The 21,507-nt window shown below is 37.9% G+C and overlaps 1 protein-coding gene across 1 annotated transcript in view; it reads left to right on the plus strand.

The window, feature by feature from the left end:
* LOC122808155 (CD209 antigen-like) overlaps nt 1-21,507 on the plus strand; it is a 173,761-nt gene that overhangs the window by 50,062 nt on the left and 102,192 nt on the right. The window contains exon 3 of the mRNA XM_044079128.1: nt 20,096-20,247. Coding sequence (XP_043935063.1) covers nt 20,096-20,247 — 152 coding nt within the window. The remainder of the gene's footprint in view (nt 1-20,095; nt 20,248-21,507) is intronic.

Genomic DNA, 21,507 nt, shown 5'->3' on the forward strand with positions numbered 1-21,507 from the left:
TACGGCTTGGATTGACTACAAAAAAAGCATTTGATAGTATCCCACATTCATGGATAAAAGTGTACTTAAAAATGTATAAGATACACCCTACACTGATCAGTTACATTACAGCGACCATGAAACAATGGCAGACCACTTTGCAATTAAGCCATGATAAAGGACAAATTATTATTCCAGAGATAAAAATTCAAAGGGGGTATTCCAGGGAGACTCTTTGTTACCGCTGCTGTTCTGCCTTGTCCTTAACCCATTAAGGTGTCTATTTAACAGATTAAGTCATGGCTACAATCTGGCTCCCAGAGAACAACAAAAATATTTTTGTGGATGATTTAAAACTGTATAGTTCATCAGTTGAGGAACTGAAAGCACAGTTGCAAGTGGTCATAACTTTTCAGATGATATAATCATGTCATATAGTCTTGATAAATGTGCAAAAGAAACCTTTAAAGCAGGATAGCTGCAGCACCAAGAAATCCTCAGCATGGGGCAGGAATGTGATATAAAAGAACTTGAGCAAGATGGAGTGTATAAATATTTGAGAATTGTTGAAGCATCAACAATAATACATGAACGAATGTGAATAAAATTTAGTAAGGAATATTTTAGAAGATTGAAATGAATACTGAAAACAATGCTGACATCTAAGAATAAAGTCCAAGCTATAAACCAATTTGCTCTTCATGTCCTAACTTACAGTTTTGAAGGGGCTAACTGGCCACAAAGGATGCTGGATTGGTTGGACATGAAAACAAGAAGGTTACTTCATGCTTACCTAATGATTTATACAAAACAATGTATACCAAGACTGTATATTCCTCATTCTGAAGGAGGTATGGGCTTTCTCAAAACTGATTACACGTGCAGATCTACAGTCATAGGACTGCATGCATATCTGCTGACTTCACAAGAACCAAATGTAGTGAAAGTTTTAAATATGAGGAGAATAAGTCTATGATAACTTCCCTGCTTAGTTTAGCAGAAGCACATTGGTGTTAAGTGGGAAAGAAATCAAACCAGAAGTAGATAAAAATCAGCCAGCAACTGAATTTGCCAAAAACAAAAGAAAAAATATAAGGTGAAGGATCAGATGAGAAGGTAAAAAATCTGAAAAATGCATAAATATAGTTGCCAAGTATAGAAAACTCTTGGAGCAACCTCATGTTGATCAGGATCGAATGCAGGAATGTTTAAGGACAGGTGAATTTAAACCCAAAAAAGAAAGGTTAATATTGGCAGCCTAAGACAGTGCACAGACTCGTAGGTTTTGTAAAACAGAATTGGAAACAGTTGCACACCTATGCTGGTTGTGATATACTAATGGCAGAAGGACTGTAAACTGAAAGGCATAATAATGTGGCAAGGCTGTTGCACTAGGGATTGTGCAAACATTATAATACTGAAGTAACTGAAAAACATTGGAAATATATACCACAAAGCATTATAGAAAATGATGAAGTTTATATCACCAGGTATAACCTATTACCAACAGTTCAAAAAATAGATGCAAGAAAACCAGATATTGTAGTCCATGAAAAGAAGACAAAAGTAGCACTGATCATTGAAATTGCTACATCCAGTGATTACAGTGTCTTATGCATAGACAGACACCATCGTAAAATTCCAGGATTTGCAGGCAGAAATGAGAGCAATGTGGAAGAAAGATACCAGACAATTCCAAAAGTGGTAGGATCAAAGGGTCTCAAAAATATATAGTTGTATTTAGATATGCTACCAATACATGTAACTCCATATGAACTGTAGAATGAGTCAGTTCTGGACATACTGCAGGTGCTACAAAGAGCACTTTTGGCTAACATCAAAGACTGAAACAATACACATTTTGTTAACTTTAATCATACTGTGACTTAGGAATGTTGTGAATTGTTGGAAAAGAATGATCCCGTGTGACATACACTTCATTATTCTCTAGAATATTCTGTGGTTCATGTTTCCAAAGCATCTCGCTACTTCTGTAGTGTAGTGCTCACATAATCCCAAGTGCAACAGTCTTGCCACAGCATTGTGCCATTCAGTGTATAGGCCCTCTAGCATAAATATATTGCACCCAGAACAAGGTGTGCAACTGTTACAAATTATTTTTTTACAGAATCTTCATTTGTCTTTTTCCCCCGCATGTTCAATAGACTTTGCAAACCAAAGTGTACATAGTCCGGTATCCTGGGCCGCCATTATTAACCTTTCATCCTTTGATTTTAGCTCACCTCTCCTTAACCATTCCTGCATCAAATCTCAGTCAACATTGTTCCAGGATATCTGTAGGCTTGACACTATATTTATGTTTTTTCCACATTTTTTTCCTTTTCATCTGCTCCTTCTCCTTATAGTCTTTCTTTGGCTTTTGGGACATTCAGTCGCTATCTGATTTGTGTCTACTTCTGGTTTGATTTCCATGCCCACTTTCCACTTGGATGCTTCTCCTAAACTAAGCAGAGAGGTCAACTTAGACTTCCTTTCCTCATGTTTTAAAACTTTCATGAAGTCTGGATCTGATGAGGTCAGCAGATATGCATGCAGTCCTATGACTGCAGATCTATACACCTAATCAGTTTCAAAGAAGCCTGTATCTCCCGCAGAGTGAGGATATATAATCTTGGTATATACAAAGTTTTATGTATTATTCGATAAGCGATTAGCAGTTATCTTATTTTTCTGTCCAACTGACCCAATTCCTTTTGAGGCCAGTAAGTCACACCAAAAATGTAAGTTAGAACACTGAGATCAAATTGGTTTATAGCTTTCTAGACATCTGGGCTGTTTTCAGTATTAGTTTTAGTCTTCTGAAGTATTCCTTTTATTCATTTTTGTTCATGTTTTATTGTTGATCCTTCATGAGTTCCTAAATATACGTACACTCCTTTATATCACATTCCTATCCTATAAGGATATTTTCTTGCTACTACAACTTTTCTACTTTAAACATTGATTTTTGCACATTTATCAAGATCAAATGTCTTATACCATCTGAGAAAGGTTTAACCATGTGCAGTTGTGCTTTCAACTCCTTATCTGATGAACAATACAATCTTAAGTCATCCACAAAAAGTAGAGGAAATATCCTTTAGCAAGTGTGTTTTCTGTGGGCCAAATTATAACCAAAACCTGATCTTTAATTAAATAGCTTAATGGGTTAATGGCAAGACAAAATAACAGCGTTGACAAAGAGTCACCCTGGAATATCTCCCTTTGATTTTTTTCCATGGGATAATAATCTTCCCTTTGTCATGGTTTAATGGCAGAGTGGTATGCTACTGTTTCATGGTCTCTGTAGTGTAACTGATCAATATAGGATGTATCTTATACATCCGTTAGCACTCCTTTATCAATGAATATCGAATGTTGTCAAATGTTTTTTTGTAATATACCTATGTCATACTTAGATACTTCCCCTTTTCACAGTTCTCCATTATGGCTTTATTTATCAGCAAAGGATCCTTTTTTCCATATGACTTTCTTTTGCTACCTTTTTGTTCTACTGTCATGATTGAGTTTTCTTTTAAATGAGTATAAACTCTGTCAACATCATTCTGGTATATAATTTATACACTGCCGGAAGGCAGGTTATTGTTCTATAGTTTAAATGATGGATTACAGGTTCACTCTTAAAGAGAAGCATCATTTTTCCCATTGTTAACCAGGTTTGTGTCTGTTCAGGAGACCCATATAAGTAGTTCTTACTCTAGGCTAAATCTTTGTGTAATGATGTTAATACTTTATCCAGAAGTAAGGTACTGCATCTGGGCCTAGGATTTTCCAGTTAGTGGCTTTTCTTATTTTTGTTCATGTAAATTAAATAATCCAAGGTCAGACTTACAGATGAAGATCGTGTACATTATTATTATGAGGCCTTTCCTCAGTGGTCTTTATCATATCACATAAAATGCACCTTTTTAAATTATTAACCTAGCCAAGATGTTTGTAGCCATATGTTTTCTGAATGGCATAGTTTTGCACAGATTCCAACATATTATTACCCTTAATAGGAGCAAGGCATGAAGTATGTGACATAAATGCAAAATAAATGGAAGGGCAGTTAGGAATTCAAGATTAGTGTGCTAAGTTCAAGGCTGCAATATCATGAGAGAAGTCACCTTTCTACAAGGTACAGTAATCATGGATGCATGTAGGGGTATAGCATCCATGTTAGGGGTAAAGGGGATAAGACCTACTACAACAGTGCTTTATTTTTTTATTATTTATTCATTTATTGGTGTTTGATTAGAATACTGCAGTGCTCCAGCTGTGTAGTGCATGATCTCTTTTCAGCAAAGGCACATAGAGAAAATCTCCACAAAATTACACGTTCTGACAATAAAAAGAAAAATATGTAGACAATACAGAAAAATATAATAAAATACAATATGACAAAATGAATGACTTAGCTCAATGACTGCTTTCAGTTGATAGGAGAAAGAACCTTTACAAAGCAGTATTAGTGCTTAAATAAGGGGGGATTAATAGCAGTGGAAAAGATTATAATTATAAATAGACAGGAGATCAAGGATGCATTATTAAAAATTGTTGAAGCAGTTTGCAGAGAGAGAGAGATTTACTGTAAGTGGAAAGGTAACAGTTTAATGTTGGAAGAAACCATGAGATTGGAGATTTGTAGGATAATACCTGAGATGTACCTCCCTGGATTACATGAAAAGAGACATGGAGGAGCTCTTGGATTATGTAGCCCAGGCAGGTATGACCCTAGACCTGAGCAACATCCTACCATCACCCAGAATGATACCACAGTACAAGCAGAAAATGATTGATTTCAACAATAGGCTAAGTTCCTGATGACATTCTAAGGGGATCCAGTATATATCTGCCTGGGATGGCATGATTGACAGACCTCAAGATGGCCTGCATCTGTCACCCCTGGACTTCTGGATACTGGGCAAGGCTCTTGCCACCCGTATAGTGCCTGTTTTAGGCAGTGTTCCAAAGACCAAATTACCACTGTAACAGCTACCAACAAATGCAATCTGAGGGTCATGCTGTTCAATGCTAGAAGTCGAAATCTCAAAATGCACTCGCTCGAAGCACTCCTTAAAATGGAGAACATTGACATTTGTGCTGTAACAGAGACCTGGTTTAAAGCAGCAGAAAGCACCCCTGCACTACCAGGCTATAACTCATTCCACACCTTTTGGCCCCAGAACTTGGACTGAAGCTCCAAAGGCAGTGGTGTTTCCATATTCATAAAGGATGCACACACCTCCAGACTGGTAGCCCAACATAACACATCAGAGATACTTCAGGTTCAGCTAACATTGGGTAAGACAGTGATTCAGGTTGTAGTCTGCTATAGGTGCCCAACCATGTCCCAAGACTCACAGTCTATGTTTCTAAGCACCCTGGAGAATAGTAGGGTCCAACCTAACACTCTCACATTAGGTGACTTCAGCTATCCCTCCATTAAATGGGACAACTACTCATGTACTAATATACTTGCCCAAGGTTTCCTGGAATTCATTAATTCCAAAGCCCTGGACCAGCTCATTCTTTCCCCCACTAGAGGTAGCTCATCCTTGACCTGGTCATTACTAACATGGGCGACCCTTGCTCTACACCAGTAGTCAACTCCTCCCTGGTTAGATCCGACCACAAACTAATCACCTTGAAAATACACATCCCCTCCCCCCTGCAAAGGTAACCACCATGAAAAACTTCTCCAAAGGTAACTTTGGGCTCCTAAAAACAGAGGTGGGTAACTTCATGGCACCCCATGCAAATGAGGAATAGTTGCATGACTGACAAATCATACACCAATGCACTGTATGAACACATACACAAATGCATGGATCTCAGCATACCCAATAGAACCAAGATGCTTTCCTCCAAAAAAAAGGAAGCAAAACTGGTGGTCCCCTGCCATAAACAAACTCTACAACAGAAGGACGAAACTAATGCGGAATAAGGTGAAGTCCCAAGACTGGAAAAACTCCCTTATCAGCCTCAACCAAAAGTTGAGATCCCTCATCAAATTCTCTAGAGCTAGCTATGAAAATAGGATTGTAGCATATAGTAAAGACAGCCACAAGACCTTCTATATTTATGTAAAGAATCTCCACAGCAATATCCAGATTTGCTCTGAGCTACTGCACAATGGTACCTCCCATACCGAGCCAGCAGATACTGCCAATATACTGGCCGACAGATTCAGTGACAACTTTATCCCTCTCTCCTCCACAAAGGACCAATCACAGTACCAGTAGATTGCCAGGCACCCAGTAGTACTGCTGCACAGGTTAAAACAGCACTGTCCAAGGCCAAGAATACAGCTTCTATGGGACCTGATAATATCACTGGCTATGTACTACATGAACTACAGAGTGAACTAGCACCTCACCTGTGTGCCCTGTTCAATCACAGCCTCATCTCAGGCTTTGTCCCTACCAAATGGCGCACTGCTACAGTCATACCTCTCCACAAAGGAGGAGCAATTACAGACCCTGGGACCTATTGCCCCATTAGCCGGACGAGTCTGATATGCAAAGCTATGGAACGCATCATCATGGACCTAATACACAAGGACATAGGAAATCTCCAAACTCTGGATCCCACACAGTTTGGTTTTGTGAAGTGTAGATCATACCTGCACAACATAGTCGACTTCTTTGAGTCAGTCACCAGAGCTGTGGATGAAGGGAAGGTGGCTCATACAGCCTACCTTGATCTGCCCAAGGCTTTTGATACCATTCCCCACTCAGGAATCATAGAAAAAGTCACTAAGCTAGGAGTCATCCTGTATATCACTAGATGGGTTTCAAGCTGGCTCCCAGATAGAACCCACAGTGTGAAAGTAGCTGACTCCAAGTCAGACTGCCGAAGTCATGAGTGAAGTCACACAGGGCTCGGTCCTGGGTCCTCTCCTGTTTGGTATCTACTTCTCTGAAGTCCAGGCCAACACAAAGGGACTCTGGCTAAAAAAGTTCACAGATGGTTGCAAGTTGGGAGCTATTATTAACTCCCCAAGTGATGTTGACATCCTACAGAAAGGCCTTACTGAGACCAACGACTGGTGTCAGAACCATGGCCTTAAGCCCAATGCCAAAAAATGTGTCGTCATCCCCTTTGTGAAAAACCCAGTTCCCATGAACTACCTCATCGATGGTAGTCCACTGAACACAGAAAGAGTTATGAGAGATCTGAGAACACAGGTTGACAGCAACTTCTCTTTTGACCACCGCATTGCCACTGTGGTCAGAAAGTCCTTCTATGTGGCACATCTCATTATTAAGGGTTTTGCATCCAGGAAGACAGAGGTCATTGTCTCCCTGTACTCTTTCCTCATCAGCCCAATCATTAGGTCAATCATCATGTACAATGTCCCATTTGGCATATACCTCACTAGACATCTGCAACAATTGGAGAGGCCACAAAAGTACCTCACAAAGAGGATCCTAGCCCTTAAACACTTTTCCTATATGGACAGACTCAAAAAAACTCCAACTATTCTCTGTCTCATAGCACCTACTTAGAGGTGATCTTTGCTTGACTTACAAAGCCATGTCAGACCCAGCTCTGTTAGAAATGCTACATCTAAAGAAATCCAAATCCCTCCACACCACATGCTCCAGAGACCTCTACTTTGTTACCCCAATCAACAGAACATGCTGGAGGGATAGGTTCATAACCCATAGACTGCCCATGCTATGGAATAGACTTCCCATACATTTCAAACAGAGCACCTCACTGGCCCTCTTCAAGAGAAATCTTGATAAGTTGATGGGAAATAGAAAATTCACCTGTGGATCACTCCAGTGGCTCTACTCGACAGAGGCACTGGGAACTAAGGTTGGGTAGCACAATGCCAGGGTAATCCTATGGGCAAGGCTTGTAAAGGCTCCAGGGCGATTAGTCTAGTACACACCTAAGAACCTATGAATAAAAGACACCTCACAAGACATCTGCAGCAGCTGGAAAGGCCACAGAAGTACCTCACAAAGAGGATTACTGGCCTCAAACAGATGCCCTACACTGACCATCTCAAAAAATTCCAGCTTTACTCTGTAGAAAATCACCTACTCTGAGGAGATCTCTGCCTAACATATAAAGCTATGTTAAACCCAAAGCTGTTGGACATGCCACACCTAAAGAAATCCCAGTCCCTCTGAGCTACATGCTCTAGGGACCTAAAGCTTGTCACCACAATAAACAGGACATGCTAGAGGGATAGATTCCTGTCCCAGAGATTTCTTATACTCTGGAACAAGCTGCCCATCTATGTCAAGCAAAGTTCCTCATTAGCACTCTTCAAGAAAAATCTTGATGATTGGATGGGAAATAGGAAATACACCCCGGGGATCACTTCTGTGGCTCTACTCGACAGGGGCACAGGAAATTAACTTTCTTTGGTGGCGTAAACCAGGGAACCTTGTTGGCTAGCCTAGCTTTGGGCCTTGGGCTGATAGCCTAGCGCCTACCTATTAGCGGGAAAAGGTGAAGTTAAAAGAAACAAAATTTGGATTTAATATATGAATAGTTTAAAAGAAAAACAAGACATGAGGGATGGTATAAACAGCTTCACAGCCCCCTCCCCCTCTATAGGAACTTGCACATTTGTCCAATCCTACACCAAAGTACTATATGAGCATTTATATAGCTGCATGGAATAAGGAATAACTGGCAGGATGAAATCATCCTCCTCAAGGAAGAGAAACCTATCTGGTGTTCATCTACAATAAATAAACTCTATAATAAAAGGAAAAAAATTGCTGTCCAGAACCAAAAAGGAGCAAGTGCCTAATTGGAAGCAATCTCTCCTTAGCCTGAACAAGCAACTAAGAGCACTAGTGAAATCTTTGAAAGCAAACTGAGTCCAAACTGGTCACATCTACTAAAGACAATCATAAGGCCTTCTTCACTTATGTCTGCAATCTCAAGGGAAACACCCAGATCTGCTCAGAACTGGTGGTTAAGGACACCACATACACAAACTCTGTAGATATAGCCAACCTGCTGGCAGACAGATTCAGTGAAAACTTCACTCCTCTGTCCCCCCATAAGTAAAAGAGGACATCCCCAGTACCTGCCCCTCCCCTTATCTCTAGGGAGCAAGTCATCACTGCCCTCTCAAAGGCAAAAAATACAGCCTCCATGGGAACCAATAACATCCCAGACAGCATCCTACATGAACTCAAGCAGGAACTTGCAGCACCATAAGGCACCCTATTCAACCAAAGCCTGAGTACTGGCTTCATCCCAGCCAAGTGGAGGACAGTTCATCCCTTTGCACAAGGGTGGAGCATCCACCGATCCAGGAAATTATAGATCCATCAGCCTAACTAGCCTGATCTGCAAGACCATGGTTTTGTCAAGGGGAGGTCTTTCCTGTTAAATTTGGTCGACTTCATTAAGACAGTCACCAAGACCATAGACCTTGACCTGGCCAAAGCCTTTTATACTATTCCCCACTCAGACATAATAGATAAACTTTCGCAATTAGGCATCAATCCATATGTTACCCAAATGGGTAGCAAACTAGCTCACTGATAGGACCCACCTAGTCAAAATAGGGGAAGCCACTTCAAGTAGTAGACCTGTAACAAATGGTGTAACCCAGGGATCGGTCTTGGGGCCTCTGCTATTTGGGATATACTTCTCGGAGGTGCAGGACAAATCTAATGGGCTATGGCTGACCAAGTTTGCAGGTGACTGCAAGCTGAGTGCTGTCATCAATTCCCCTAATGATGTGGACATCTTCCAAGAGGGTCTCACCAAAACAAATGACTGGTGCCAGAAACATGGCCTCAAACTGAATGCCAAAATATGTATCATCATCCCTTTTGGGGAGAGTGGTTTCCCCACAAATTATCACTGATAATAAGGTCCTAAGCACACAATCAGTTGTGAGGGACTTGTGCACCCAGGTTGATAGCAAACTGACTTTTGACCACCACATTGCCTCCATTGTATGGAAAGCTTTCTACATGGCCCACCTCATTAATAAGGGTATCTCATCTAGGGACAAGGTGGTCATAACATCCCTGTATTCTTCCCTTATAAGACCCATTACTGAGTACAATGCCCCTTTCAGCATGTACTTCACAAAGCACATGCAACAGCTGGAGAGTCCAAAGTGGTTCCTCACCCAGAGAATCCAGGCCCTCAAACATCTACCCTACACAGATAGGTTAAAAGCCCTGTCCCTTCTACAGACTCCTCAGAGGTGGCCTCTGTCTGGCACACAAAGCAATCTTAGACCCCGCCCTGATGGGACTGCTCCATATCCGCAAGTCAAGTTCCACTCGAGTAACCTGCACGGAAGACCTCAACCTAGTTTGTGACATTAATAGGACTTGTTGGCAGGACAGATTTGTGTCCCAGAGACTCCCCATTTTGTGGAATGGACTCCCTCTCCACGTAGAGCAGAGTACCTCATTAACCCTTTTTAAGTACAACCTGGATAACTGGATGGGGAACAGAAAATACACCCTTAGGATTCCAACTGTGTCCCTGCTGGACAGTGGCATAGGGTGCTGATTTATTGGAACATGGGCTAAATTTTTTGGCTAGGCTTGTAAGGGCCTCAGAACAAATAGCCAAGTAAGTTCCTATGATCCTATGCAATGTTAAGTTTAGCCAGGTGAAAATCATGAGTTTAGCACAGTGAGCTGGAACAACAGAGGAGAGCCCTAATAACAATGTACAAGACATTCAGAAACAACTCTGACCTTAGGTTGTTTAATTTATATGAACACTAGCACAATGGGAACTCTTGGAGAAGTTAAACCAACGGAACACAAGAGACAATGACATGCTTTTGGTTCACCCAAACTATCAATAACTGAAATTCAAAATCTATATTTTTCTGTTATTGACAAGTCTATTGAAAATATTTGTTTTGGTTGCTCCTGCTGCTTGTGTGTGACAGTATATTTTGGAGCTTAGATAGGATCACAGTACATTTTGGCATTTATTGTTTTAATGACATACAATGTTTTGTGTTCACAATTTTGAGTGTTACTACATTTCTACATCACATTTCTTTCAAGGATATGTACCCAATGCAATATATAGAATTATAGTCAGCAGCTAGTGACCTTACATATTTTTGCCAAAAAAAATAAAATAAATAAATAAAAACTTGGATGTCTAAATGGATGATAGAATTGCACTTGCTTTTAATATTAACTCATTGTTTTAAAGTGAGAGTGATTACTCAACAATGGTACCTCTATACCTATAATTAGTATCAGTAAGTAATGCATTCAACATACATTTCTCTCTGCTGGGACCACCAAATGTATGCATTAGAAAAAAGGAACAAGCACGGGGTTATGTCATTTAGAATTGCTTCCAGAGATGTTCTCAAATGATTTGGGAGCAGAAAAGCTTTGTTTTCAAGTGGAGTGGAGGTTGAGAGGGAAACTGAGGTGACTGCAGAAGTGGAAATGGATTTGGAACAACATTTCCAGAAAAATCAGTTTGAATTGATAAAAACAGTAGAAAATGCATTATTTCAACCATCCATTCAGGAGGGTTGCAGGATGTTTATCAGGAGGAGATGATAAACCAGACTGAGCCAGAAAGTGAAGCTGCAGTATCCTGGTGTGAGATTATGGAGGAAATAGGAAATAGAAAACTAAAATGTGCCAGAGAAAGTTCCAGAGAAAAAGGCTTATTCTGAACGAGTGGGAGAAGTGGCCAAAGAGGAGACGGACAAAGAAGGAATGTGTTGTTTGGGTAAGCAGTAAAAAGGAAGGTTCGGACAGATATGAGGTATGGGACAATGTTATTGTACTACTGGGTGTTAAAGTTGAAGAGGTAAGAGCTTTCATTTTATTTTTGTGGAAAAAAATGCATCATTTAATTAATGAATGTGACAAAAAATGTTATTTATGTGGGCATACAGGTCATAATGCAAAGAAATATGAATTAAAGTGTAAAAAATGTGGTAATGCAGGACATTTATAGTTAGAGTGTGAGACAAAGACACAACAAATGAAAATAAGAAAGAAACTGTAAATGACATTATACAAGAAAAAGAAACAGAAGAGGATGTTGTGCAGGAGGATACACCACAACTGAAAAATGTAGATTTTTTTAAAATTAAAGAGAAAAATAAAGAAGAAGAAACAGATGAGACAAGTGAAGAAGAGTCAAAGCATATAGTAAAGCAAGAAAAATTCAATAAGAAAGAAAGTGAGGGAGAAAAAAAGAAAGTTTAAAAATATAGTGGCAAGAGAAAATACAAAAGTTAAGGGATGCAAAAGTCTTTTATACAACTGTTCTATAAAGCTGAAAATTTTAGCTTTAAATGTAAACAGTATGAAAAATATTAAGAGGAGAATTAATTTTATGTATTGATGCTCAAATAATAGTATTAGAAGACATTAGATTGTTAACAGAAGAAGAAAGAGAGCAAACAGGCTTTGGAATGATAATGTTATTTGGAATATAGGTAAAGAAACGTATTCCGGTATATGCATATTGTGTAAAGAAAATAAAAACATACTAAATATAACAATAATAGAACTAGGGAGAATAACTTTTGATTTGAGATGGCAAAACATGTATATAGGGTTACAGCCTTAAGTGCATATGTGACAAAAAAGAAAGAGAAATAATGTTTAAAAGTATACTTAATTATGTTTATGCGAATATGGATATAATATTGGCAGGTAACTTTAATTGTAACCTAAAGAATAACAAGAAGGACTGTAATGTTAAAATAGTTACAGAAATTATGAGGAGTAGACAACTAAAAATATGGGAGAATAAGGACTGCACCTATAAAATGAATGAAATAAAGACAGACATTGGTTACTTTTTAATACCAGAAAGTTTAAAAGTTACTCAAAACGGAATAAAATATACTGGATTTTCTGAGCACGTGGTTGCTTGAATAAAATTCATGAAAATAAGAAATATATTAAAATAGGAAAATGAATAAAAAAATCATAAAAAATGTAGATATAGGAGAGAGAAAAGTTTATAGAATTATGGAAACAGTATATTAGCAGGAGACCGTTTTATGAAAATTGGATCATTTGGTGGATTCAGTTTAAAAAGAAATATAAAAAGGTGTCTTTAGAATGTGTAGAAGAGAAAAGGAAAATAGAAAACATGGAATAAAGAGTATTAAGTAAAGAACTTTTTAATGGTTTTGTAGAAAAGGATAAAATATTATATGAAAAAAATGAGAAATATATAAAAGAAATCAAGAAAAAATGAATAATTTGTTATACAAGCAAAAATATTGCTTACAGGGGAAAAAGAGGAAGTAACAGCATATTTATCTAAAATAATGAAAGAAAGAAAAATAATAAGAGAATTAAAAATTAATAAGGGAAACAAGAAGCAAGAATGGATATGTGACATAGTGAAGAGTTATGTACTAAATTTATCTGATAAAAGAGAAGTGGACATAGAACAAATTTATAATGATGAGAGATTTGATAAAGAAGACAATTAATATATAGAAAAAATAAATCAATACAAATAAGCTGAATGAGATTATGAAAGATATTAACACAAATTCAGCCACAGGATTAGATGGGATTGAATATAATGTGCATAAAGAAATGGAAGGCTGGCACAAAATGATATTTATACAAGTGATAAATGAATGGATGGAAACAGGGATTATGTACAAGGAACTTTGTATTTGGGTTTTGAAATTTATGTTTAAAAAAGAAATAACGGTGAGATAAAAAATTGGAGACCTATAACATTAAATAATGCAGACTATAAAAGTTTTATGAGATTAATAGCTCAAGAGTACAATGTAAAATGGAAAGGTTATATGATAAAAAAGTTTTCAAGAAAAGTAAAGGGAAATCAGAAGTTTTTTGTGTTTAATAAGAGAAGTAATTGATGGTATTATTAATAAAAATGTAGAAGTAAAGCTTATGAAAAGTGATAAGTAAGGCATATGATAATATTCAATATGAAACATTGCCGAGAATTTTGCAAGCTTATAACATGTGACAAAATATTACATATTTTTAAATCAATATATGAAAACAATTATATGAAATTAAACATAAATGGTTGGATTGGGAAGACGTGAAAACAGAGTGTGGAATAAAACAAGGATATCCAGTCAGGAAGGGCATCTAGTGTAAAACCTTTACCAAATGACATATGTGGACAACAATACAGATTTCCATACTGGATCAGTCGAGGCCCGGGTTAACAATGACCACCACCAGTACTGTTAGCCAATAGAGTGTTGGTGGAAAGGCAGGAAAAGAGGAGGAAGGTTAAGATTGTGGTAGTGAGGGTAGGAACTTTGAATGTCGGCAGTATGCCTGGTATAGGGAGAGTGCTAGCTGATATGATGGAGAGAAGGAAGGTTGCTATACTGTGCATGCAAGAGAGAGACTGGATGGAAGGGGAGAAAGGCCAGGTGTATTGGAGGTGGCTTCAAACTGTTCTATCATGGTGTGGATTGAAGGAGAAATGGGGTAGGGATTATCCTGAAGGAACAGTAAGCCAAGAGTGTTTTGGAGGTTAAAAGAGTGTCTGATAGAGTGATGTTTATAAATTTGGAAACTGATGGTGTGATGATGAAGGTGTTAGTGCATATGCTTCGCAAGTTGGGTGTGTGATGGATGAGAAAGAAAATTTTGGAGTGAGTTGGATGAAGTGCTGGTGAGTGTACCAAAAGGTGAGAGAGTGGTGATTGGAGTGGAGTTCAATGGGCACGAAAGGAACAGAGGGGATGGTAGGTATGATGTTACACAGAGAAATGCAGAAGGTCAGGTGGTAGTGGATTTTGTGAAAAGGATGGACATGGCTGTGGTGAATATGTATTTTAAAAGGAGGGAGGAGTATAGGGTGACATAGAAGAGTGGAGGAAGATGCACACAGGTGGATTATATCCTATGCAGGAGGACCATTTTGAAGGAATTTGGAGACAGTAAAGTGGTGACAGGGGAAAGCATAGTTAGGCAGCATAGGATGGTGGTCTGTAGGATAACACTGGTGATCATGAAGAGAAGGAGGAGTGTGAGGGCAGTGCCAAGGATCAAATGGTGGAACCTGAAAAATGGTGACTGTGAGGTGGACTTCAGGGAATAGTTAAAATAGGCACTGGGTGGCAGTGAAGAGTTACCAAATAGCTGGGTAACTACAACAGAGCTGATAAAGGGGGGGAAGCTATAAAGGTGTTTGGTGTGACATCTGGACAGAAGAAGGAGGACAAGGAGACCTGATGGTGGAATGAGGAAGTACAGAAGAGTATACAGAGAAAGAGGCTGGTGAAGAAGAAGTGGGACTGTCAGAGAGATGAAGAAAGTAGACAGGAGTATAAGGAGATGTGGAGTATGGCAAAGAGAGAGGTGGTGAATGCCAAGGATAAGGCATATGGAGAGTTGTATGAAAGGTTGGATACAGAGGAGGGAGAAAAGGACCTGTACCAATTGGCCAGACAGAAGGACCAAGCTGGGGAAGATGTGCAGCAGGTAAGGATGATAAAGGATAATGGGGAAATATACTCACAAGTGAGGAGAGTGTGTTGAGCAGAAGGAAAGAGTACTTTGAGGGGCTGATGAATGAAGAGAATGAAAGAGAGAGAAGGTTGGTTGATGTAAGGATAGTGAATCAGGAAGTGCAGTGGATTAGCAAGGAGGAAGTATGGACAGCTATGAAGGGGATGAATAATGGCAAGGCTGTTGGTCCAAATGACATACCTGTGGAAGTATGGAGGTATTTAGGAGAGATGGCAGTGGAGTTTTTAACCAGATTGTTTAACGAACTCTTAGAAAATGTAAGGATGCCTGAGGAGTAGAGAATAAGTGTTTTGGTACCAATTTTTAAGAATAAGGGTGATGTGCAGAGCTGTAGTAACTAGAGAGGGGTAACACTGATCAGTCACAGCATGGAATTATGGGAAAGAGTAGTGGAAGCTAGGTTACGAAGGGACGTGATGATTAGTGATCAGCAGTATGGTTTCATGCCAGGAAAGAGCACTACAGATGATAGAGACATATAGAGAAGGTCAGAAGGAGTTGCATTGTGTCTTTTTGGACTTAGAAAAAGCATATGACATACCTAGAGAGGAGTTGTGGTATTGTATGAGGAAGTCAGAAGTGGCAGAGAAGTATGTAAGAGTGGTACATGGTAGAGTGAAAGTGGTGAGGTCTGCAGTAGGAGTGACGGATGCATTTAAGGTGGAGGTGGGATTACATCAAGGATCAGCTCTGAGCCCTTTCTTATTTGCAATGGTGATGGACAGGTTGACAGTTGAGATCAGAAAGGAGGCCGCATGGACCATGATGTTTGTGGATGACACTGTGATCTGTAGTGAGTGTAAGGAACAGGTTGAGGAGACCATGGAGAGGTGGAGATATGCTCTGGAGAGGAGAGGAATGAAGGTCAACAGGACTAAGACAGAATATACGTGTGTGAATGAGAAGGAGGACAGAGGAATGGGGAGGATACAGGGAGTAGAGTTGGCAAAGGTGGATGAATTTAAAATATTTGGGATCAACAGTTCAGAGTAATGGTGAGCGTGGAGGAGAGATGAAGAAGAGAGTACAGGCAGGGTGGAGTGGGTGGAGAAGATTGCCAGGAGTGATTTGTGACAGATGGGTACCAGTAAAAGTGAAAGGGAAGGCCTACAAGGGGGCAGTAAGACCAGCTATACTATATGGGTTAAAGATGGTGGCATTGACAAAAAGGCAGGAGTCAGAGCTGGAGGTGGCAGAGTTAAAAATGTTAAGATTTGCAGTAGGTGTCTTAGTGAAGTCTGTCTTTTTATGAGTGGATTTTTATATTAATAATGTATGTATACAGTAAAAAGTTTTCAACTTTTTTATGTTAATTGTGTAAGTTTGAAATGATGATTTATGCTCTGTAAATGTTAATTTGTTCCAATGCAACTAAGGAATTTCCATGTACCATGTTCTATATATTTCTCTGTTTCTGTTACTGTACTATATGTTTCTGAAAAAATGTGGAAAAAAAAAAAAATTGTATTTGCAAAAAAAAAAAAAAAAAGATTTGCATTGGGTGTGATGAGGATGGACAGGATTAGGAATCAATATATTAGAGGGTCAGGTCAGGTTGGATGGTTTGGAGACAAAGCCAGAGAGGTGAGATTGCATTGGTTTGGACATGTGCTGAGGACGGATGCTGGGTATATTCGGAAAAAGATGCTAAGGATGGAGCTGCCAGGTAAGAGGTACAGAGGAAGGCCTAGGATAATAGAATCATAGGTTCATAGGTAGGTACTAGGCTATCGGCCCTGGGGCCTATATAAGCCTAGCCAAAACGGTTCCCTGGCTTTCATGACCCAAGAAAATTATATATATATTAATAAGGTTTATGGATGTGGTGAGAGAGGATATGCAGGTGTTAGGTGTGACAGCACAAGATGCAAAGGACAGGAAGAAATGGAAACAGATGATCCACTGTGGTGACCTCTAATGGGAACAGCCGAAAGAAGAAGAAGATCCAGCCAACAGTGTAATATTTTCATTAGTCATGAATGTAGTAGTTAGGGAAATAAATAAAATGAAAATTAATGGAGCAAATAAAATGATGGAGATACAATTACCAATAATGTATACTTATGCTGATGACATTGCAATAATGGCTATAAATAAATTATGGATGAAAGAAATAAATGAAAAATTAAGAATAATATTCAAAAAACTTGGGTTAAGTATAAATAAGGAAAAAAGTAAAGGATATGATTATAAAGGTATATTAGGAGGTGTAAAATATAAAGAAAAGTGTATAGACATATTAGGTATAGGGCCAGATTCAATAAAGCTTACACTAAGTGTATGCTGTTCTGAGTGAACTGACAACACAAACATAATGCACACCTTCTTCCTCCCTAATTTTACCTTTCCTACTGATATTCTTGCAGCTTTAAACACTGGCAGGGATTCATAAAGGTTACCACAAACTGTAGACTAAATGTACACTTAGTGTAATCTTTCTGCATGACTAGAATGCGCAAAAAATTATTGAATATATATATTGTGCACACTTAGTGTAAACTTAGTGTAGGCTTTATTGGTTTTGGCCCATAGTATTTTGGTAGAAGTGAATATAAACATCAGGGAATCAAAGATATGATTGCTTTCTGTAAAACATACAGATTTTCATATAGAAAGAAAGCACATTTGATAAACACTATAGTATTGGGTAAAATAGACTATGGTGCAAACATTTATATGATACCGATGAAGTATGAAGGAGAAATTATGATGATAATGTTTTCATTCATCTGGGGGTTGAGATCATTCTGGTATCCTTGGGCAACACAGTTCTTCAAAATGGCCCTACATTCAACTTGGTCATGTGATATGTACTCGTTTATTGAAAGATATAAAACAGTTAAGAAAATTTTTTCTTACTATTTTATTACTTACTTGTATTTCTATTCTAAAACAGATTTTCTTATATTTGAAAGAAAATATTATTTCTGTTGTCTGCTTTTATCATGTGACATGAGCTTCCTACATATAAGAAGAGCTCTGTGATGCAAGAATTTTTTAGATACTGAAGAAGCTCTAAATGCAATTTGTTTATCTACACATTTTTTCCTGCATTAAATCACATTTTTACCTTTACTCTGTGTGGGATTTTGTGATTTATTTGGACTTTCTGTGCACCTGCATATCCATATCTATCAATCTCTCACTCTCTCTCTCTCTCTCTCTCTATATATATATATATATATATATATATGTGTGTATGTGTGTGTGTATTAGATATATCTGTATCTATATCAAATCTGTATCCATCTATATATGTATATGTATTATACATGTATATATCTTCATCTTACTGAATATTAAGTATGCTGAAAGTCGTAATACTAAATGTAAAATCCTGAAATGTTAAAATGCCAAAACTTTACAATGTTGAACTCAAATTATTTATTAATATCATAAATGTACTATGTACATATACACCCGGATACAGAGTGTCAACAAACAATGTCACAATTATTATTAAAACCTGGAAGCACACGTTAACAAGAATCCTGCAAGAAAGGCAAATCCATATCTCTTCATGTGTAGGGGAGTAGGTATTTTTATTTCAACTTTTTTAAAATTTCAGCATTTTTGACAGTTCTGCATTACACATTCAGTATTATGACAATCAGCATACTGCCTTTCACTATGTTGACATGGAACACATATATATTATTATAGCAGAAATGTTCAAAAGGTAAAAATGCTAAATACAAATCCTTTTGAACATTTGTATTACCAAAAACTCTAAATACAAAGCTTATAAATAATCTCAAAGAGAATACAATTTCATTTTACAATCTTTAAATTAAAACCCACGTGTAACACTACAACCAAATTTGTACTAGAATTACAGAAATAATTTTTATAAAGTGTGCAGTTAGGCTTAGGGGCAGGGTTAGGGTTGGCACATTTGTTAAGTAAGGTAAGGGGAGCTCTCTGTAACTTTACACAAGACAGCTCTGACACACACACACACACACGCACACACACACACACACACACACACACACACACACACACACACACACACACACACACATGTATTGTGCATTGCAGTGGTTGTTGATCCTATGGAACGTTATGTCTTTAAGGCTAGTTAAACCAAGGCAAACAAACAGGAGTAAGATAAGAATAAATGGGAATCATCGAATTATGAGATATTTCAGACCCATTACCCTGCTAAAGGTCAAATGTTCTGACCTCTGTGTGATGAGAAGAAGCCAGAAACAGTTTAAATGGAACAACAAGACCAGTCACATGGTGTCCCTGAAGGGCAGAGTTCAGAATGATATCCCTGAAGTCAAGAGTGATGATGAATGATGTCCTTTAATGTTATCCTTACAGAACAGTTTTATTGATTTTTGGAAATAGCTATTGGAATGAATAACAAGACTCAGTGCTTTCTAAGAGATGTTTTGTTTTGCATTACAGAAAGACTGTCAACACACATTTTTTTTTGTTCTTCCCCTCATTTATTTGTCAAGAAGCTGATCTTTTCATTATATCTGTAAATAAATGTGCTTGTGATGGGATATCTGTTGTTAGCAGAGTTGAAATCACTGAATGATGAACTATATGTTGTTCATGTTTTCTATCACTAATAGGTATTAATCTGCTTGTATTTATTTCACTTTCAGAATTGCAGGGTAAGTGTTGCCCTGTGGGATGGGAATCTCTTAGCCCCAACTGTTACTATTTTGCAACAAGTTCTGAAAATTGGTTTAATGCCCAAACCCGTTGTAAAGATTTATCATCAGATTTAGTGGTGATCAAAGGTGCAGAGGAACAGGTGAGAGAAGCAATGCTTTTTCACATGTTTAATCAGTCTGTACATTTTTTCACATGTTTAATCAGTCTGTACATTTTTTCACATGTTTAATCAGTCTGTACATTTTTTCATATGTTTAATCAGTCTGTACATTTTTCATATGTTTAATCAGTCTGTACATTTTTTTTTTAATTTAGTCAGGCTACATTAAAAGTATGAAGTGTATCTATACCAACTTTAAAGAGATTTATCAAAATAATTACAGAGAAGAATCTATAGATATATCGAAAGAGAGACATAGATAGATATATAGATAGATAGATAGATAGATAGATAGATAGATAGATAGATAGATAGATAGATAGATAGATAGATAGATAGATAGATAGATAGATAGATAGATAGATAGACAGATAGACAGATAGATAGATAGATAGATAGATAGATAGATAGATAGATAGATAGATAGATAGATAGATAGATAGATAGATAGATAATATTGTCATCCAGACGAACAATCACTTTAAAAAGGACACCAGCAAATGCATGGAACTTTAACATCTTACTCAGGGTCATACAGGACACAAACAGAAATACAGGACTTTATCTTAACAACACATAGTATTATTTTATTACATATCAGAGAGAAAACTTACACATAAAAAAGTTTTCAAAATAAATAACCTCATACAATATAAACACTCATTATGATTTTAAAGTGTTCACAGGCCAGTAATATCTTTCTCCGTTTCCTATAAAGAGAACACAGGCAGTGTTTGCTAGGAGAGTTATATCAGAACCCAGATAAATGGTGGATGCCTGTTCTTATCTCAACAGGAGAGTTACTGAAGCCAGTGACCTCACACATGTTGCCTATTTGGTAGTATCTATCTGCTGCCTTCAGCATGTAGCCATTTTACTGTTTTTTTCATATGTGCTTCTCAGCTGCACAATGTTTAGCAGAAGCAGTGATGGTGATTGGGCTCAGCAGGTAATGGACTTGCCCTTCAGGCAGGGTAGCACTTAAGGTCTGAGGTGATTCCTAAAGCAGGTACTCACCATCCATTTACATGAAACATAGTACCCTGCATCATTTGAGGAAGGCACAAGACCTGCTTCCATGTGTACGAGACCTCTCTGTGGCCCAATCTGACTCACTCTGAGGTACATGCATACCAGAAACAGGTAATTTATATTGTGCATAGGGCATCATTAATCTGTACATATGCATATATATATATATATTTATATATATATATATATATATATATATATACATAT

Source organism: Protopterus annectens, chromosome 8.part0 (assembly GCF_019279795.1).
Source record: "Protopterus annectens isolate FY-2018-M chromosome 8.part0, PAN1.0, whole genome shotgun sequence".
Classification (NCBI taxonomy): domain Eukaryota; kingdom Metazoa; phylum Chordata; order Ceratodontiformes; family Protopteridae; genus Protopterus; species Protopterus annectens.